At 47.2% G+C, this 19,469-nt stretch overlaps 1 protein-coding gene across 14 annotated transcripts in view; it reads right to left on the reverse strand.

Annotated features, from left to right (window-relative positions):
* Positions 1-1,066: 1,066 nt before the first annotated feature.
* Thrb (thyroid hormone receptor beta) overlaps positions 1,067-19,469 on the reverse strand; it is a 372,411-nt gene continuing 354,008 nt past the window's right edge. For all 14 annotated transcript variants that reach the window (XM_015994018.3, XM_076544456.1, XM_042284359.2 and 11 more), the window contains 3 exons: positions 16,985-17,131; positions 9,536-9,794; positions 1,067-5,752 (listed from right to left, as the gene is read on the reverse strand). In XM_015994018.3, coding sequence (XP_015849504.1) covers positions 5,511-5,752; positions 9,536-9,794; positions 16,985-17,131 — 648 coding nt within the window. In that variant the 3' untranslated portion in view covers positions 1,067-5,510. The remainder of the gene's footprint in view (positions 5,753-9,535; positions 9,795-16,984; positions 17,132-19,469) is intronic.

Below are 19,469 nucleotides of genomic sequence, written 5' to 3' on the forward strand. Positions count from 1 at the left end.
TGATGTGTTACTATCACAAAGGTCCCGCCTGGCTTTAGTGCAGTCAGCAGAATGAAACCTAAGAGATGTCTTCAGGGCTCAGAACACCCACTAGTAGAGTCACAAAACCCTGAGAACACAGAGGAATGTGTATGTCTGTTGTAAGTAAACAGCATTTCGGTAGAACTTGGAGTAACACGATGAGTGGTTTTCATCTCACCCCGTCTATGTGCACTAGAAGGTCTGATTGTGTTATTTTGAAGATTTTTTTCCTTTTCTACTTTCATCTTCCTTCCTCATGGCAACTCATTGTGTGCAAGAAAATGAAGAGGAAATTGTTAACAGCCTGAAAGAAGACCATGTCCTTCACTCTGCTATATCCTTCATCACCCAAAGGCTTTGAACTAAGTGAAATTCCACATGGGAAAACATTTCCACTGGCTTCTACACAGTGTCAGACAATATTGAGGAAAAAGAATTTCCTCGACTGAACCATTCACTGTTCTGTGGGGAAGTACCATGTCCTTGAGAACAGGAGGGTAAATTGTTAAAGAAAAACGCGTGTCCTTAAACATAGCTGGGCGATAAATCACTCCTGGGCACTTTTTCAACATCAAAAGGATAGATGCTACTTATCCTGGGACAGAGAAGCATGCACAGCGGGAAACAGAAGCCAGGAGTTCAGCTGTGGGAACTCCAGCCTTGGAGAGGTTTAAACAAAGACTCTAGTTGGCCGCCTCAACTCTCCTGTATGCAAACCCCATTTGATGCTGTTATCTTTATGGTGTTAGTTGTTGTTATCCTAAGGCACATTCTCCTCTGCTCTGGATTCTCTTTTTTGAGAATTCTAACTACCTTAATGGAGCTTCCTTAGGTGTCTGCTGGATGATTTGATGATGTCTGTTTGTCAGTCAGTCAGTCTATCTGTGTATCTCCCCCTCCCTGCCCATGCTCCCCAAAGGTCAACTTGATCATCTTATTAGATGCACTGTGTATTTGAGATTCCTTCCCTGCCTCAATGCTGAGGTGGGATGAGTAGGCAGCCCTTCTATCCAGAAACATTTAAAGAAAGAGACAGGCAAATATATCCATTGTAAGCTTTTTCTTTTTTCTTTTTTAGAATTTAAGCTTATGAGTATCTATGCCCACTATATTCATAATTACAATTTAATATCTGCATACAAAAGCTATGTAAAAATCCATTTTCCCAAATATACAAATTTTCTTTTTGGATAGTTTAAAACATTTTGATCACAGATTTCAACAATTTTAGGCTGAAAAAAATATTACCAATCTAGCAGTATCACTTAACACTGTTTGCAAAACACAAATCTTCCACTGACTGTAAACCTCTCTTTTCTGTACCTTTTTTTTTTTTTTTTTCCTGATTCTCAGGGCATGAAACATTATGGAAAAAAGAATCATCTTCTCTGAAGAAAGCATGGAGAACTACTTTGGCTATATGATGTCAAATGACAGATGCCAAGGTCACAAAACACAACCAAAGGGAGGAAGTGGCACTGGGCCACACGAGTGCACTCATGCCCTGACCGACCGTCTCCCTATCAGCGCACTGGCTTGCCTACAGTCTCTTCCTGTGTCTCACGTGTGATCTCGTGAGTACTGTCCACATCCTCAGAGGAAAGACTGACATTTGATTGTCTTGTGCATAAGGTGGGTCAGCTTGAGCTGTGCAACAGAAAGCTACAATCAGTGTTTACCTGCACAATATTGCTCCTGAAGGCGCATTAATTAATGTGGAAACACACTAGAAATGTGTAATTTTTCATTTGCAAACATTTATACAACACAGTAAAAATTCTGTGATAAGGCCAAACCTTTTTTTCCCTAGCCTTTTTTTGTATGTGTGTGTTTTTAATGTCTTTTTTTCTTTTTTTTTAAAGATTAAAGTAAAATGTTTCAATTGTAAAAAATACACACCGGGCAAATCCTTACCTGGATAATAAATATCTACATCACAGTACAATAAAATTTCTTCTCTATAAAATTTAAATATGGATCAGTCTATCACTATCAAAAGAAACACTATGCTAACATTTCCGCATTATTAAAATAACAGGAAATTATGAGCTTATTGTAGGACCTGATGCCATCGCCATTAGAAAGGGCCAGGAGATTCAACTGTTTGTCGTCTCTCATTTTGAGGAGGATCTGTGTTTGGTTATTCAATTAAGTTCATGAAAAAGGTTTAGCCTTACAAAACGCTGGCTACATCTCAAAAACCATAAGACTGATTTCATAATTTATGACTCATGCAGCAAAAGGTCAATATGACATGGATAGGTTTGAATTCCACAGAATGAAGATGTCTCACTGACAATGACATGCTCTGAAGAGGCCCAGCAGGTCATGAGGCTGGGTTGGGGAGGCTGAGTGTGAGGAGATCAAGGCTTGGGCGCCAGCCCTGCAGGTTAATGTGCAGGGTGGAGCCAGCCTCACTCTCCCAGATTGCACTGGGTGGAGGTGGCACTGGGGCCACAGGCGGGGGACGGGCTGCGCTGAGGCGCCAACACACAAGCGCATCACTGAGGACTGAGGCTCATCACACTAGGAAAATCTCAGAGGCGGCACGTGGTGTTGTCAGCAGAATCGTAGAGAGTAAAAGTTGTTCTTTTCCCTTCCAGTTTCTGGAAGTTCTGCACATTGACACTGAAGTGCAAAGCACACTTTAGGGAACAAACACAGGTACACACACACATGTGCACACACACACGTCTATTGTATGTGCACAGCCTTCTCATCCATACATTGATTTGTAAGTGAGCATCCCGGCGGGATGGGCACGTTTTCCTTGACTGGAATGTCTCCCCACAGTGGGGCAGGTATGAGGGTTCTTTCCACCACATCCACTTGATTTGAAAGTCTGGACAAGATTAGAAGAAAACGCTTTTTAAAAAGAAAAGAAAAAAAAAAGTTGGGAGCCAATTCCTCACAATCTAGTTTCATAAAATGGAGTTTCCTGGAGGAGGGCACGATTTTAGTCATTCTGATGTCCTGCTGGCCTCGTTCCTTCTGCCAGAAGAAGACGGAAGCTTGCATATCTTATTCAGTAGGAATGCTCAGCCTCCAGCACGCTTGCTAGAGCAGGGTCTGCCCCTAGAAGGTGAACTTTTACAGAGTGAGGATAACGTGCTGGGACTGACTGGACGGCCGAGGATTGGGCTTGTGCCCAGTGGTGGTTAATCCCTACAGCACCCTCCATGACCCAGGTCCAAAGTCCTGCACTAATGCTGGAATCCAGGTGTCTGATGTCCTTCAGAAGCCACCAGAATCAGGAAACTTCCTCAGAAACTCTTGTGTCCTAGCAGAGTGTGAGCCTGTGCGGGACTCACCAGCCGGCCTCCCTCCCTCCCTCTCCTTTTGGGAGAACTTACCTCACAGCAAGCTTGTTTTTATTGTCTGGACAGAAGTCCTCCAGGAGAGTTGACGGAGAGAACAGATGTTTAATGAAGTTTGTGAGGGAGGAGGCTGGCTACAGGCTGCCTGGGAAAGCAAACCCTCAACGGATGTTAAACATGAATCTATGGAGCTTCTTGCTTCTATTTTAATGTCTACACCAAGTCCACAGAGCGTTCTCATTTTCTTTACCTGGGAAGTCAGTCGGTCTACTGCTTTAGCACACAAGTGTGCCTTCTCCCTAGGCTATTTCCGCAGGCTCTGGAGACTTTGAGCACCGTGCCTCTCCTCTTCCAAGGCCATCCTGCCTTCTTCAAGTCAAACTCTTATTTTGAATAGATACATTTCTTAGTTTTGAATGGGCCTTGCCTTTTGTCTGCTAAAGGCAACATATTTGAATATGAAAGGGATCTTTCAAGGACACTCCCCACCCCTTTACTGGAAGGTCATAAACAGAGAAAAAAAGAGGGATTTTAGATTGACTTATTTACCCAGTTAGAAAACTGAAACTGTGAGGATCTAAGCTGACCAGGCGGCCAAGCACAAACTAGAACTCAGGTGCCCTGACTTCCAGGGAGGCCAAGTGTGCTCCAAGTCTAATGAATGCAAGGGCGGTTCCTCACTCTTCACAGTGACTTCCTTTCTTTCGTTTTTTAGTAAGTCTTGCTGATATGGCTTGTTTTCCCCGGTATTTCCGGGATAAGGCAGTGACAGGCAGGCAAAGGGGTAGGTTCATGCTGCGGTGTCAGTGAGGAATGGGGGACATTCGGTGGCATGGGCACATCCTTTGCCCGTTTGCAGTAAGTTGTCGCTGCTTGTTTCTCAGGAACGTCTACTGTACGCCGGCCACTGGGGGTAGGCCGGGCAGCACAGGTAACTGTTTTTATGCATGGTCTGCCGTTGTTTTGTGAGGACTGTTTGCCAGTGTAATGATGTTTAAGCTCTAGAAGAATTAGTGTCTAAAAGAGAGTCGAGCTCTTTATACCACGGACTGTAGTGGGGAGGGGAGGGGCTGGGCGAGACTTGTGACTAAAGTAAAGCTCTTACGGATCCAAGACCAGTGAAAGCATCCTCCAGCCACCGGACAGCCTTCGCCATGATAGCCCATGGGTAGTGCATTTCCTTTCGATCAGAATATTCCTGCACTGATCTTGCCCAGGGATTTTCCCAAACAAGACTGGAATTTCAACACATGTGTCTCCCCCTGACCAGAAGTTCTAATGCATAGGGAAGTGACATCAGCCCCCAAGACAACCTGGCTAAAGACCTCTGTGAGCTGGGGAAAGGACTGGTTCGGAGCCACCAAAGAGACACGGCACTCTGTAAACAGGCTTGAGCTTTGTGGAAATGGCTTGTGAATCTATGTAAGCCGTGGAGACGCCTTCCCGCTCGAGGTAATACCACTTGCATTTTGGAAACTATGCTTGTAACGTTGATGGAGATTTCCCAGCTCTATGGGCATGCTGAGAAAAAGACTCTCCTTGTGGCCTCAAACCAGCCAAGTCTTCAAGTCATACTCTGTCCAACTTGAAGTAAATCACCAGGTTACAAGAGGCCATGGGAAGGAAAGCTGACTGGTTATGGTGTGGCTATTCCTGCACATTCCAAGTCAGGGTGCTGGAAATGGCGAGCTCCTGGGTAGAATCTGCTTCTAACCCTTACACGCTGAAAGCCACACCCAACCCGAGGGGGCCTGGACTCTGCCAGCTTCACCCTGCGCACATCAGAACTGGCTCAGGATGACCACGGTCGTGGCTTTAAGGCTTCTTTAGTTTTCTGCAGTGCCATTTGGCTTGCTTGAGTCTCCGACCAGGGACAGATGGGAGCTGGTGATGGCTGGTGCTGGTGAGATAATGAGTGTCCCCCCACTCACCCTCCACTGCTGTAAACCCTTCAAAGCACTCACACTGAGGACTGGAGAACAAATGTGACAGCGACAAAGACCCACATTCAAGAGACAGTCTCCTCCCTGCCTCCGCCTTGTGACCCACTGACTCTGGATGACCCCACCCGACAGACACAAAGCAACAAGGAAACAACAACACAAAGAGCCAGAGGTGGAATGAATCGACATCCAGTAGCGCTGCAGGAATGGCAGAACCTGCCCAGTCCACTTAGTCCTCGAACACTTCCAAGAACAGAGGGGGGAAGAGCTCGGTGGGGCACTCCACCTTCATGTGGAGGAAGCGGCTGGCATGGCAGGCTCCAATCATCCGCAGGTCCGTCACCTTCATCAGGAGTTTGGGCCAAAAGTGTGTCACGTGGTGCTTTCGGTAATTGATATAGTGTTCAAAGGCCAACAGGAAACTGTCTTGGTATTTCTCAATTCTCTCAACACAGGCCAGCCCTGGGCGATCTGAGGGGAGGAAGAAGATGGACATGAGTTCAGAGGTGGGAGGAGGGGGCTCGTCGGATTCAGTTCCTGATCTGGGGACTTCACTGCTCCCAGGACTGAGTGAGCATGTGGCATGGGCTGTAGAATACCAGGGACCAAGGTGACAGTCGAAATGAATAGCTTTGGTGTGGGATGCAGTGTTGATGGGGTGCAGTGTTAAAATGGATAGCTCGGGTGGGGGTGGGGTGCAGTGTTGAGATAGACAGATCTGGTGGGGGTGGGGTGCAGTGTTGAGATGGACAGATCTGGTGGGGGTGGGGTGCAGTGTTGAGATGGACAGATCTGGTGGGGGTGGGGTGCAGTGCTGCGATGGACAGATCTGGTGGGGGTGGGGTACAGTGTTGCGATGGACAGATCTGGTGGGGGTGGGGTGCAGTGTTGAGATGGACAGATCTGGTGGGGGTGGGGTGCAGTGTTGAGATGGACAGGTCTGGTGGTGGTGGGGTGCAGTGTTGCGATGGACAGATCTGGTGGGGGTGGGGTGCAGTGTTGAGATGGACAGGTCTGGTGGGGGTGGGGTGCAGTGTTGCGATGGACAGATCTGGTGGGGGTGGGGGGTGTGGGTGGGGTGCAGTGTTGAGATGGATAAGCCTGGTGGGGGTGGGGTGCAGTGTTGAGATGGACAGATGTGGTGGGGGTGGGGTACAGTGCTGCGATGGACAGATCTGGTGGGGGTGGGGTGTGGTGTTGAGATGGATAGATCTGGTGGGGGTGGTGGGCAGTGCTGCGATGGACAGATCTGGTGGGGGTGGGGTGCAGTGTTGAGATGGACAGATCTGGTGGGGGTGGGGGGCAGTGCTGTGATGGACAGATCTGGTGGGGGTGGGGTGCAGTGTTGAGATGGACAGATCTGGTGGGGGTGGGGTGCAGTGTTGAGATGGACAGATGTGGTGGGGGTGGGGTGCAGTGCTGTGATGGACAGATCTGGTGGGGGTGGGGTGTGGTGTTGAGATGGACAGATGTGGTGGGGATAGGGTGCAGTGCTGTGATGGACAGATCTGGTGGGGGTGGGGTACAGTGCTGCGATGGACAGATCTGGTGGGGGTGGGGTGCAGTGTTGAGATGGACAGATCTGGTGGGGGTGGGGTGCAGTGTTGAGATGGATAGATCTGGTGGGGGTGGGGGGCAGTGCTGCGATGGACAGATCTGGTGGGGGTGGGGTGCAGTGTTGAGATGGACAGATCTGGTGGGGGTGGGGGGCAGTGCTGTGATGGACAGATCTGGTGGGGGTGGGGTGTGGCGTTACTTCCTGGCAGCCACAAGGTGAGCAACTTAACTTCATTTACCCCATGCTTCCTGCCATGGTGCACTTCCTCACCACAGCCCTGAAAGCAATGGAGCCAGTCAACTGCGGACACAGCCCTCTGGAACCACGAGCCAAGGTAAAACCTCCATCCCTCAAATTGCTTTTATAGAGGGTTTTATCATAGTGATGTAAAAACAGACACAGCTGCCATCCCTACCAGTTCCCTTCCATTATTGACTTATTCCTGATGAAATATCTTATTCTACAGTAATAAAATCCATTTTTCATAAACAGATGATAACTATGAAAACAAATGCATGGAGAAAAACTTATTAAATAATAAAAGTTTTTTTTTAATTAAAGGCAAGGGTTCTTGCTGAAGATTTTGTGTTCCTGAGCACTTTTTTTTTTGTTAAAAACAGGGTAGAAAGAATTGGAGAGGTGTTACAGTCAGACTAGCATCATTCTCTCTCTCTGACTCATTTAGAGCTTACAGTCAGAAGAAATTACAGAAAAAACAACTTTCTCCCTATGTAAGTCAACATTATTTAAAAGTGTCTTTGTACCAATAAAGACTGAAGTAAGACTTGCTTTCATTCCCTCCATGAATATGGTTCCCACAGGCGTTCCATTTCTATTTTAATGGGTCACATAGAGAGAGGCTGTATTACAAGGCAGCCCATAGAGAAGCTCCCGATTTTGTTTCTCTGAATACTCTATTCCCTGAAGGACGCAGGGTCAAGTGACCAGGGCCCTGGTTGTAGCCTGGACACCAGCTGTGTGAATCTCCCACTGTGAGAACTTTCTCCAGATGGGTGCCAATCTCATGAAGCCACGAATGTTCTTGTAGAGTAACTCTGGATGTGATAATTTTATGTTGCATATGGAATCAAATGAGGTAACATTGAGTTTGCAGGATTCTATTGGTTAAAAGCAAGTCACAGGGAAGGGGTCACACAGGGTGAGAACAGCAGATACTGGGAAAACGGAGTCCCCTGAAGTCTTTCCAAAGTCACCGAGAGAGTTCAGTGTGCCATTCTGTCTATATTAAAAATCTCCACAAAATAAGTTTCAATATTATTGCTTTTAAAATATCTTCCATATCTATACTTTATGTAAGAAATGAATTTCTAGGTCAGCTTAAAAATACTTAGCAAGCTTCAACCCAATAAAGAATTCTCAAGGTGTCTGTGACCTGGGTTTTGTGGCTGTGTTTAGCCACATATCCAATAAATCTTTTTTGGAGTCTACTGGGCACTGGTTAGACACATCTATGACTTCAAGGTATAGCTAGACCAGAGGGAGCTGTGGGCAAGTTCAGCAGATAGACAGAACAGAGTGGCAAAATGTTCTGAAATGCAGAGGCCGACCTGAGTCATTGTCTACATTTCAAGACCGGCTTCCCTTAAACAACGCAGAGTACTTTGCATTTATTTATCATGACATAAATAAAAAGAGGAGAGTGTCAGCTCTGCCATTAAACCTCCACTGTCGGGAGCTGGAGCTCGGACAGGCAGCGGAGCTTGGTTCAAAAGATGGTGGTAGGTTAAAGACAACATCATGTCCTCCCGGCCCCGGCCGGCTGGGTGAGGTGAGGGAGAATGATGAGTGGGGGCTGGAGCTAGGACAAGCTGGCAAATAGAGTGTGGCTGAAGGGACGCCCTGGGACTTAAGTCTGGGGGGCTTCTGCGTTCATGTGCTCGAAGGCCTCTCTCTTGGGACCCAGCAGCTTGTAAGAAGACTGAGTGCTCTTCGAGGAAAGGCTGCTAGGAGAGACTTCTGCAGGCATGTTCCACGACTCAGCTCCAGCTCTGCTTGTCTTGGGTGTCTTAAGCACTCGGCTTGGGATTGGTGTGCTGCACAGTGAGAGGAAACTAAAGCATGAGCCGTGTGTCCACGGGATGGTGCTGTCACTCATAGCCATACTTAGCACAGGCAAAGCCAGAAGCAAGCAGGGTGGATGAATTGTCTGCCCAAAGGGGACCATTTTATAGGATTTCCATTGCCCCTGTCCCCACTTTCTCTATCTGAACTGGGCACCGTGCCAAGATTTACCCCGTGCCTTAGCTAATCTTCACAGTAATACAGTGAGGTAAATATTCTAATTTCAATTTTATTTAGAGATAATGCAAACTCAGGCAGCTGGATAACATGCTGGTTGGGGCTTAATATGAATGTTTTGTGGGTGAGGTGGGCATCCGAAGCTGGCTCTGTCAGAATCCAAGGCCAACAGAACACACACTTCTGAAATAATACTACAGCTACGACTGTTTCCATAAACGGTTTCAGAGAACATCTGAGTGAGAGGCCAGTGTGGGCTCTGTAGTGAGTTTCAGGCCTGCCAGAGCTGTACAGCATCTGACTCTTGACATTCTACATTCAGTTCCCTGTCCACTGAAAGAGAGCGAGGTAAGACTCTGAACTAGGGGGAGACAGACAACCCACTAAGGGATCTGAGTTAGCACCAGACTCCAGAAACCCTTTTCACATCCGCTCACCTGAAGACATCAGCAGGACAGCCTGAAGCAGAGCGACCTCCGTGTCATCCAGATTGAAAGAGGACAGAGACATGCCCAGGTCAAAGATGGCATCCGACACCACCCCAAGACCCCCATTTTTAAGCTGGCCCCGCGTCACTGCCATTTCCCCATTCAAGGTTAGAGTCTCGCTCTCTGGGTCGTAGCGCACAGCAGCTCGAAGGGACATGATCTCCATGCAGCAGCCTTTGAGGAGGATGATCTGGTCTTCACAGGGCAGCTGAAAAGAAGCAGGCACATCAGCACAGAACAAGAAGACAAGGGCCAGCCATGGTGCTGGCAAAGCAAGAGAACAGCCTCTGTGACCAATCTATGTCTGCATTCTCTGAGCCTTCATACTCTACCTGGGGGACGCTTACAACCATCTTTTTATTGGTTCGTTTTGAGACAGTGTCTCCCTGTGGAGCGCTGGCTGACTTGGAACTCACTAACTGGCCTCAAACCTGAGGCCATCCTCCTGCCTCTGCCTCAAACCTGTGGACTGACTACAGGTATGTTACATTATGTCTAGACTTCAATGACTTTTTAAAAAATGCATGAGTGTTTTTCTTGCATGGTTGTCTGTGCACCAGAAGAGGTCATTGGATCCCCTAGAAGTAGAGGTATGGATGGTTGTAAGCTGTCATGTGGGCGCTGGGACTTGCACCTGGGTCCTCTGGGAGTGCAGCCAGTATTCTTAACTGCTGAGTCTCCAGCCCTGCCAACCACCATTTTTAAAACCCCAAACTGATTAATCTCAGCAGTTTACATTTCTTTTACCACAGGTCTCCGACCGGTGTGACAGTCACACAGAAGAAGCCTCTGTTAGGCACCCCTTTATTTGGGAGTTTGTCCTGTAGTTACACTTGAAAGTGCCACTGAGCACGGTTCATGCCTCATCTTTTTTATCGCTGGGTAGCTCCATAATTACCTGCTGACTCTGCACAGCTAACAGCGTGCTTTTCTGTTTTTTGAAGGAAATTTGCTTCCAAGTGTCTCAAGAGGTGCAAAACTGGAAGGCTGCAGCCGATGGAGTGACCAAGGCGACCCAGAGACATACAAGCTTTGCTCATGGTCACCGGCAACTCAAGGGCAGAGGTGAAGCCAGAATTCGGATGTCATGGCTCCCATGTTTCTATTCTTGGGGACAGATACCAGAGTCAATGGACAAGCAAGCTCTTTTTGCTCCGATTTCAGGGCCATTTAGAGTTCATTTGGTCACCATGTTAATCAGAGTTTATGATAATAGGCTAAATCAACTTTATAACAGAACTCTGTGTGGCAGAATAGTGAAAATAAAAATTTGTTTTCTGGTGTAGGAGAGAAAGTTCAAGAAGAATTCAATGTTGAATCATTTGAAAGGGTCTGAGTAACTGTTACAACTTGGGTTTCATGCCAAGATTTACACAGTCATTTTAGTTAAACTTCACAGTAATACAATTAGGGACATTCTTCTAGTTTCATTCATGCATGTGAAAAACAGGCATTCAAAGTGTAACATGCCAGTGTGTGGCTGGCACAGTGATGTTTTGTAGATGAGGCTGGGATTTGAAACTAGCTCTATCACAATTCAAGACCAACACACACTTCTCAATTCCTCAGCTATGGTGAAATTCCCATAAGCATTGACTGTGTAAATTTCACATGTCTAAGTCTTCCATGAAACTGGTGCAGCCTCTTTTTGGAGATGGGAACTTGTTGTGAAATACCAGTTGAAGATATGTTACACCCTTTTGTGCTGTGGAATATTTGTTTATGATACAAAGATGTGCTGCCCTCTTTTGTGTTGCATTTGTTTAACTCTGTGAAGCTGTGTTACTTTGCCTGTCTAAAATACCTGATTGGTCTAATAAAGAGCTGAACAGCCAATAGCAAGGCAGGAGAGAGAAATAGGTGGGGCTGGCAGGCAGAGAGAATAAATAGGAGGAGAACAAGAAGAGGAGGAGAGAAAAAAAGAGGAGAGGAAGATGTCAGGGGCCGCCCAGCAACACAGCAGTCAATGGAGTAAGAAGGAAAGAAAGAGGCACAGAATAAAGCAAGGTAAAAGCCCAAGGCAAAAGGTAGACAGGATAATTTAAGTTAAGAAAAGCTGGCTAGAAACAAGCCAAGCTAAGGATAGACATTCATATTTAAGAATAAGTCTCCATGTCTTTATTTGGGAGCTGGGTGGTGGGCCTCCAAAGAGTGAAGAGTGAAGAAAACAAACAAACAAACAAACAAACAAACAACCTACAGGAACTCTCAAAACTAAAACTAAAAGCAATCCTACAAATCCACTGAGCTGCGTGGACGACACTAAGCAGTCCACACTCCTGTTCACTACTTAAGTTATAGTACCATTTCAACTTTAAACTGCTTATATTTCTCTACCAGAAAAGGGATCCATGCCTATCAATTCTGCTATTGTACTCACTTAGTGACTTGTTTTTGTTTAGGTCCTGACTTGTACTCCTAATTATATCCTTGGATTCCTGACTCAAGAGGGAGTTGGAAGTGGGAAGGCTGAGCTTGGTTACACTCAACAGCAGGGCAGGCTGGAGAGAGCAGAGCAGAACCCATTTCAACTCCTCCAGGATTCTTTGTGGGATCCTGAGGTGCAGCCTGTGGGTCCTACCTCAGTGTTTTCCAAGCTCCCAGGTGATGCTCACACTAAGTACTGAGCCCACTCTTGAGAAGAACCATTCAGCAGTAATATGAAATCTCTCTCTCCACCTTCCCCTCCCTCTTCCCCACCCTCCATCCCTCCCCTCTTTCCTTCTTTTCTTATTTTGGAATAGGGTTTTACAGAATCTAAGTTGACCTTAAACTCCCTATGCAGCTGATGATGAACCCAAACTTTGGATGCCCTTGCCTCTGTTTCCCGGGTATGTACCACTATGCCTAGTTGATATACTGGGGGTATCAACCCAGAACTAGGTAAACACTCTACCAGAAAAGCCACACACATCTCCATTCCCCAGCACTGCAAAATTTCTAATTAGATAAAACCCAGTTATTTTCTTTTACATATTATGAAGTCTGTGAACTTGGGCTGGCCCGCAAGCCTTACAGATAAAGTGCTGAAGACTGGTTCAAATTCAGACAGAAGCCAAGGAAGCATTTGCAAAGCATCATCAGTGGTTTAGAAACTGGTCCAGATTCCTTAGAGTGGTCTGTAGGATTCTGGTGAGATCAGAAAGGATGTGGGCAAACATCTCGGAGGCACTCGCCGCATGCTCTCCCTGTGAGAATGCTCCAGCAGTGGCCTGACAGGCAGTCACAGGGCATCAGTCTTGCTGTCCCCTAGATCACCTGGCTGATGGGCACAGATGACACACTTCAGCAGGGGTTCCTGTGAGGCAGCTCTGCTGACAGAGCTCACAAAGCCTGGCCTGGTGGACGACAAGCCATGTTGGGTGCTTGGCAGGATCTTAGCAGAATAAGGACCGCAGTTCAAATGGCAGATGCATTAAACTGCCTCTGCCAAGGGACTCCCCTCAATAACCATGGGAAGCTCAGGGCCCACAAAGTTCATCTTCCGCTTTTAGGCTTCTGAGAGGATAAAAGTCCAGCAGAAGCCTAGAAGACACTGAACACTTATAACATGTTATAAAATGTTTTCTTTCTTTCTTTCCTTCTTTCCTTCTTTCCTTCTTTCCTTCTTTCCTTCTTTCCTTCTTTCCTTCTTTCTTTCTTTCTTTCTTTCTTTCTTTCTTTCTTTCTTTCTTTCTTTCTTTCTTTCTTTCTTTCTTTCTTTCTTTCTTTCTTTCTTTCTTTCTTCCTTCCTTCCTTCCTTCCTTCCTTCCTTCCTTCCTCTCTTTCTTTCTCTCTCTCTCTCTCTTTCTTTCTTTCTTTCTTTCTTTCTTTCTTTCTTTCTTTCTTTCTTTCTTTCTTTCTTTCTTTCTTTCTTTCTTTCTTTCTTTTTGAAAATTTGAGATGAAATTTCAATACCAGCATTGAAAGAGATGGAATCCTGATGGGGAATTATGTTTTATGTTTCTGACAGGAACTTGGAAGAGTAAGCTAGCTGTAGTCCTGGCTTGGAAAGTTCCAAGCAGCTTTTTACCCACAGCATTGAGTTAAGTGCATGCTGGTTGCTGTGGGTGGAGGTAGATTCTTCCTTTCCTTCTTCATAAATTATCTCGAATATCTCTTCAGTGATTTATACAAATTTTATATTAAAAATTTAACATTAAGGGCTGGAGAGATGGCTCAGTGGTTAAGAGCACTGACTGCTCTTCCAGAGGTCCTGAGTTCAATTCCCAGCAACCACATGGTGGCTCACAACCACTTGTAATGGAATCCGGTGCCCTCTTCTGGCCTGCAGGGACACATGCAGGCAGAATACTATATAATAAATAAATAAATAAATAAAAAACAAATCTTTAAAAAAATAGCACTTTTTTGGGGTTAGGGATTTAGCTCAGTGGTAGAGTGCTTGCCTAGCAAGCACAAGGCCCTGGGTTCGGTCCTCAGCTCTGGAAAAAAGAATTTAACATTAAAATTTCTGGTGGTCATTGGAAGAGCACTTGCTATGTGACTGGCAAGCTAGCTTGAGGCGGCTAACTTAATTTTTTATTTTTATTTTATGTGCATTGGTATGTTGCCTGCATGTGTGTCTGTGTGAGGGTGTTGGATCACATGGACCTGGAGTTACAGAAGTTGTGAGCTGCCATATGGGTGCTAGGAATTGAACCTGGGGCCCCTGGAAGAGCCACCAGTGCTATTAACCGACCATTAAGCCATCCCACTAGCCCCAAAGTGGCAAACTTGACCTCAACAAAATTCCTTTAGCCTCTATGAGCTGTAGCCAACACTCCCCTCCCCCCAACACACGCACACACATTCTCTCCCACACATGGTGGTGGTGGGGGAGAGAGAGAGAGGGAGAGGGAGAGGGAGAGGGAGAGGGAGAGGGAGAGGGAGAGAGGGAGGGAGAGGAGCCAAGAACAGAGAACCAGGCCAGCAAATGAGAAGGCAGTGGCAGAGTCAGTGAGAGCAACGGGAGACGGTTCCTGGAGGACAGGCACACGCTGAAGACCTCAGGAGGTGAAAGAACTCTCTGGTCCTTCAGCTGCATGCCTGGGACTTGCCCTTAGGAATGAGCACCACGGACAGGGTGTGGTCATCAGAATGTTCATCGTGGCCTGTTTTATTAGTGGAAAAATGGAAATGGATGGCAGGTCTAATAAGAATGAGCCCAAATGATGGTGGAGCAGATTTTTGGAATGCCATGTGACCATCAAAGTCACCTTGTAAAAGGATTTGTAAATGATATCCTACCATTGAGAATAACCTGATATCCTGGGCTGCGCAGGTCACAGCGTTTCTAATTCTTAGTGCTTATTATGGAGTTCATTTTGTTCATGAGATGCATCCTTATAGCTGGGTCCATTTCTCTTATAAAATGTTAAAGAGCAGTTTTAATAAGTCAAAAGTAGGTCTTGGTTATTAGCAAATTTTACATTTCATATATATATGCATGTATGCATGCATGTGTAAATGTGTGTAAAGCAGATAAACATTTGTTCCTAACTATGGGCAGTGCTATTTTGTGGCTATGGATTAGCACTGTTAACTTTAACTGTAAGGGTGATACAGCCTAGAGTCACCTGAAAAGAGATTCAACTGAGTATCCACCCTTATCAGGTGGGCATGTCTGTGAGGGACGGTTTTGATTGTTAACTGATAGAGGAGGGCCCAGCCCACTGTGGGCAGCACCATTCTCTAGGCAGGTGATATTGGCCTTATATAAAAACTAGTTAAGTATGAGCCCGTGAGTGAAACAGTAAGCAGTGTCCTTCACAGTTCCTGGCTTCAAGTTCCTGCCCTGGCTTTCCTCAGTGATGAACTGTGACCTAGAAGTGTACGTCAAATAATCCATTTCTTCCCCCAAGTTTCTTTTGACCATGTTCATCAGAGCAATTGAAAGGAAGCTAGAACAGGTACTATTTCTGTCCATCCTCTAGAACGTTCATAAATGTTACTTCAAAAATGTCAAAGGTCATTAGGAGGCAAATGCTTTCTCTGTCTTAGTCCCTATCCTTAGGCCACCTTAGGCTCTGTCCTTCTGGGTCCGGCTTCGATGGACACTCAAAAACAGGCAATAAGAAATTTCCCCACCCGTTATCTGAGGTCACTCTCACTCCAGCTGGGTTGTCCTTACTGCGAACTCACAACCAGGATGAGCGGGACGTTAAGGCAGCGGATGGTCATCCTAGACAGGGGGGCTTGGATCTCTCAGCTGAGGCAGAACCTGCAGTCACCCCCAAAGCTTGCAGAAGAGGTCACTGCTGTCTGTGATGTCTCCACATGCTAACTTTCTGGGCCTCCTTGAAGGTGTGAGAGCAACAGAATTTCACAAAGAGAGAAGTTCTCCAGGAGACACAATCACCCCTACAGGGTTCGGAAAGCCAGAGGCAGGATGGGGATGTCCTGATGAAATTGAGAAGGGGAGACAGTACAGCCTGTACGTGGTGCTTGAACCTGAGCTCCATTCCCAGAACCCACGTGTTTTACTTTTCAAAGCCAGGCATGGTGGCACCCACTTGTAATCCTAGGGCAGGGGAGGAAGAGACAGACAGACAGCCGAAGCTGGCTGTTTGGTTAGCCTAGCCCACTCGGCAAGTTCCAGAGAGACAGAGAGAAGAAATAGCAGCATTGTTAGCTGAAACATGTTCAGTGCTTGTCACTCAGGCAGGGCAGAGGGACAACGCTTTTATATGTGTGGCCTGACCCGAACGTCCCACATGTCCTAAGAGATATTTAGGACAAGTCTGCAAGTCTCATTTTAAGGCTGATATGACCCAGGCCAGAAGATGGCAACGCACATGCTTAGGATTCTGGCCCACACCTGGCTTTGTTCTCACCTGCTGCAAGATGGGGCTGTCAAAATGAGGCAGGAAGTGAGCTGAGGTGAGGCAGAGATGTGCTAAGAGAGGGAGGGAGTGTCCCTGAGGGGAAGCATGGCTCTGGGAAGTGAGTTTTCATGCTCCGGAGAGGGCAAGGGAATGCACTGGTAGGAAAGAGGGAGGCTCTACAGAGACAATGAGAGTCTTGTGCCATGAGGGCCATTTGACTTCAGTTCTTCTGGATTAAGATCAACTGCACAGCCATCTCTCTGGAATATTCTGTAGAAGGGGCATAGATTAAGTTCAAACCTTGGCAACCTACTCGATAAGCTAATTTTGTCTCTCTCTCAGTGATGGCTGAAGGCACAATTGGAGGCCCAGCCTTTCTTTTCTTTTGACAGAACTGGGGATAGATCCTAGGTCACGCATCCAAGGCAAATGCTCTCCACTGAGCTGTAGCCCGGCAGGCATTCTTATTTTACGTGGACTCTGCTTTCCTACCATGAAGTTCTGCTGATTACTGTTGAACGATATCCTGCACTCTTGGTAATCAATGGAACTATTGTGAAAAGCGGCCCAGAAGGAAGAGCCATTTCCTCACCTCACAAAACATGGGCAACTTTTTGGCAAAATCCACCACTCTGGTGATTGCTGGTGTGATGATTTTTGTAAAATGGCTGAAGGCTTCCAGGTCAACCTTGCCACCTTCTGGGGCGTTCACGATGGGTGCTTGTCCAATGTCTTCTGGCTGAGGAGGAGAAGTGAGAACAATTTCAGCAAAGCTGGAGAAACCTTGGCCTAGCACAGCCCTCATGTGGCAGGGACAAGATCTGTCACTTGCAGTTGCCCCTGTGCATTGACAAAGTGAATAACTTTCACTTCATTTACGACTTTGAGGAAATGCTTATGCCTTGGCCATTGTTTCAATAGGCCACTGGGGATAATATTCACAGGCTTGGTGAGGGAGAGAGAGAAGGGGGTGGGGGGAGGAGAAGAGGGAGATAAGGCAGGGAGGAAGAGGTGGAGGAAGAAGGAAGCAGGATAGGGATCTGGGTTGTTCCGCTGGCACAGGGGGTCATCCTCAGGTGGGAATTCTAGGTCACTGGGATGGCACATTCAGAACACCATGTGTTCTGGGGTTGTGTTGGGAAAGTGAGCACAGTAATGGAGGCACACAATTGGTCAGCCCTAGCAAACTCTGGGGGTCCACATTCTCGCTTCTGACACAGTGCCTAGAGCTCAAGTTCCTTCCCCTTGGGTCTCGTGGACTCCAGTTTGAGGTAGTCTCAGCTGATCACTGAGGGGGGACTATCTCTTAGCCCACTGAACTGAGTTGTATAAGCCGGGCAATCCTTAGGGCAGGGTGGGACATCTGCTTATCTCTAATATCCCCGGAGTTCTTGCTGTTTACTTGTTCAGAGACAACCCATGGCTGAGCTTCTCAGAGTAGACAATGGAATGGCTGTCACTTGGGGATGCTTTCAGGTCCTCCCTGGACCTGATTGTTCAGAAGTGTGGTTTCAGCCTGGCCCAAGTGACTTGTGCATGGTAGACATCCCTGTATCTACAAGTCACCCAGGTCCTCAGTGTGCATTCTGTCACCCCCTTTAGGGTATCTTATGCTGTCCCTGTACTTTTTGTGAGGACAAGACTCCCCAGTGCCCTTTCTTGTCTCTGTGACACCAATAACCACCATTTATGTGTGGCCTAACAGCACACTGATGCCAGCCTCCACATTTTATCCCATGTGGCTCACAGAAGTCCAGGCTTTGGGAAGAGTCCAAAAGCAGGCAAGGGAAACAGCTCTATAACATCTGTCTACTTTCTGACACCTGGAAACAGATGGTCTTTCCAGCATTCTCAAGGAGTTGTGAGTGCCACCAAAGAGATCAGAGACTCATGGCTGTGGGATGGCGGCCATCTTTGTCTAATGCTACAGTGAATGGATGCAAAGAAGACATGGTTCCTCCAAGATACCAAGTGGTGGGAGTGGGGAGTGGGCGGCAGCGAGTGGTGCAGAATTACTCTTCACTGTCTGTGGAGTAGTCACACCAAGAGTGCCCACTGCTCTTGGCAGGACTCTGTGGAGTAGTCACACCTTCAGTGCCCACTGTCAGAGGTAAGGCTCTGTGGAGTAGTCACACCTTCAGTGCCCACTGTCAGAGGTAAGGCTCTATGGAGTAGTCACACCATCAGTGCCCACTGTCAGAGGTAAGGCTCTATGGAGTAGTCACACCATCAGTGCCCACTGTCAGAGGTAAGGCTCTGTGGAGTAGTCACACCCTCAGTGCCCACTGTCAGAGGTAAGGCTCTGTGGAGTAGTCACACCTTCAGTGCCCACTGTCAGAGACAAGGCTCTGTGGAGTAGTCACACCATCAGTGCCCACTGTCAGAGGTAAGGCTCTGTGGAGTAGTCACACCATCAGTGCCCACTGTCAGAGGTAAGGCTCTATGGAGTAGTCACACCATCAGTGCCCACTGTCAGAGGCAAGGCTCTATGGAGTAGTCACACCATCATTGCCCTCTGCCCAAGGCAAGGCTCTGTGGAGTAGTCACACCAACAGTGCCCTCTGCCCCAGGTAAGGCTCTATGGAGTAGTCACACCGTCAGTGCCCACTGTCAGAGGTAAGGCTCTCTGGGGTAGTCACACCAACAGTGCCCACAGCCAGAGACAGGACTCTGTGGAGTAGTCACACCATCAGTGCCCACTGTCAGAGGTAAGGCTCTGTGGAGTAGTCACACCATCATTGCCCTTTGCCCGAGGCAAGGCTCTGTGGAGTAGTCACACCAATATTGCCCACAGCCAGAGACAGGACTCTGTGGAGTAGTCACACCAACAGTGCCCCCTGCCCAAGGCAAGGCTCTATGGAGTAGTCACACCCTCAGTGCCCACTGTCAGAGGTAAGGCTCTGTGGAGTAGTCACACCGTCAGTGCCCACTGTCAGAGGTAAGGCTCTATGGAGTAGTCACACCTTCAGTGCCCACTGTCAGAGGTAAGGCTCTATGGAGTAGTCACACCCTCAGTGCCCACTGTCAGAGGTAAGGCTCTGTGGAGTAGTCACACCTTCAGTGCCCACTGTCAGAGG

Source organism: Peromyscus maniculatus, chromosome 9 (assembly GCF_049852395.1).
Source record: "Peromyscus maniculatus bairdii isolate BWxNUB_F1_BW_parent chromosome 9, HU_Pman_BW_mat_3.1, whole genome shotgun sequence".
In the NCBI taxonomy this organism is placed as follows: domain Eukaryota; kingdom Metazoa; phylum Chordata; class Mammalia; order Rodentia; family Cricetidae; genus Peromyscus; species Peromyscus maniculatus.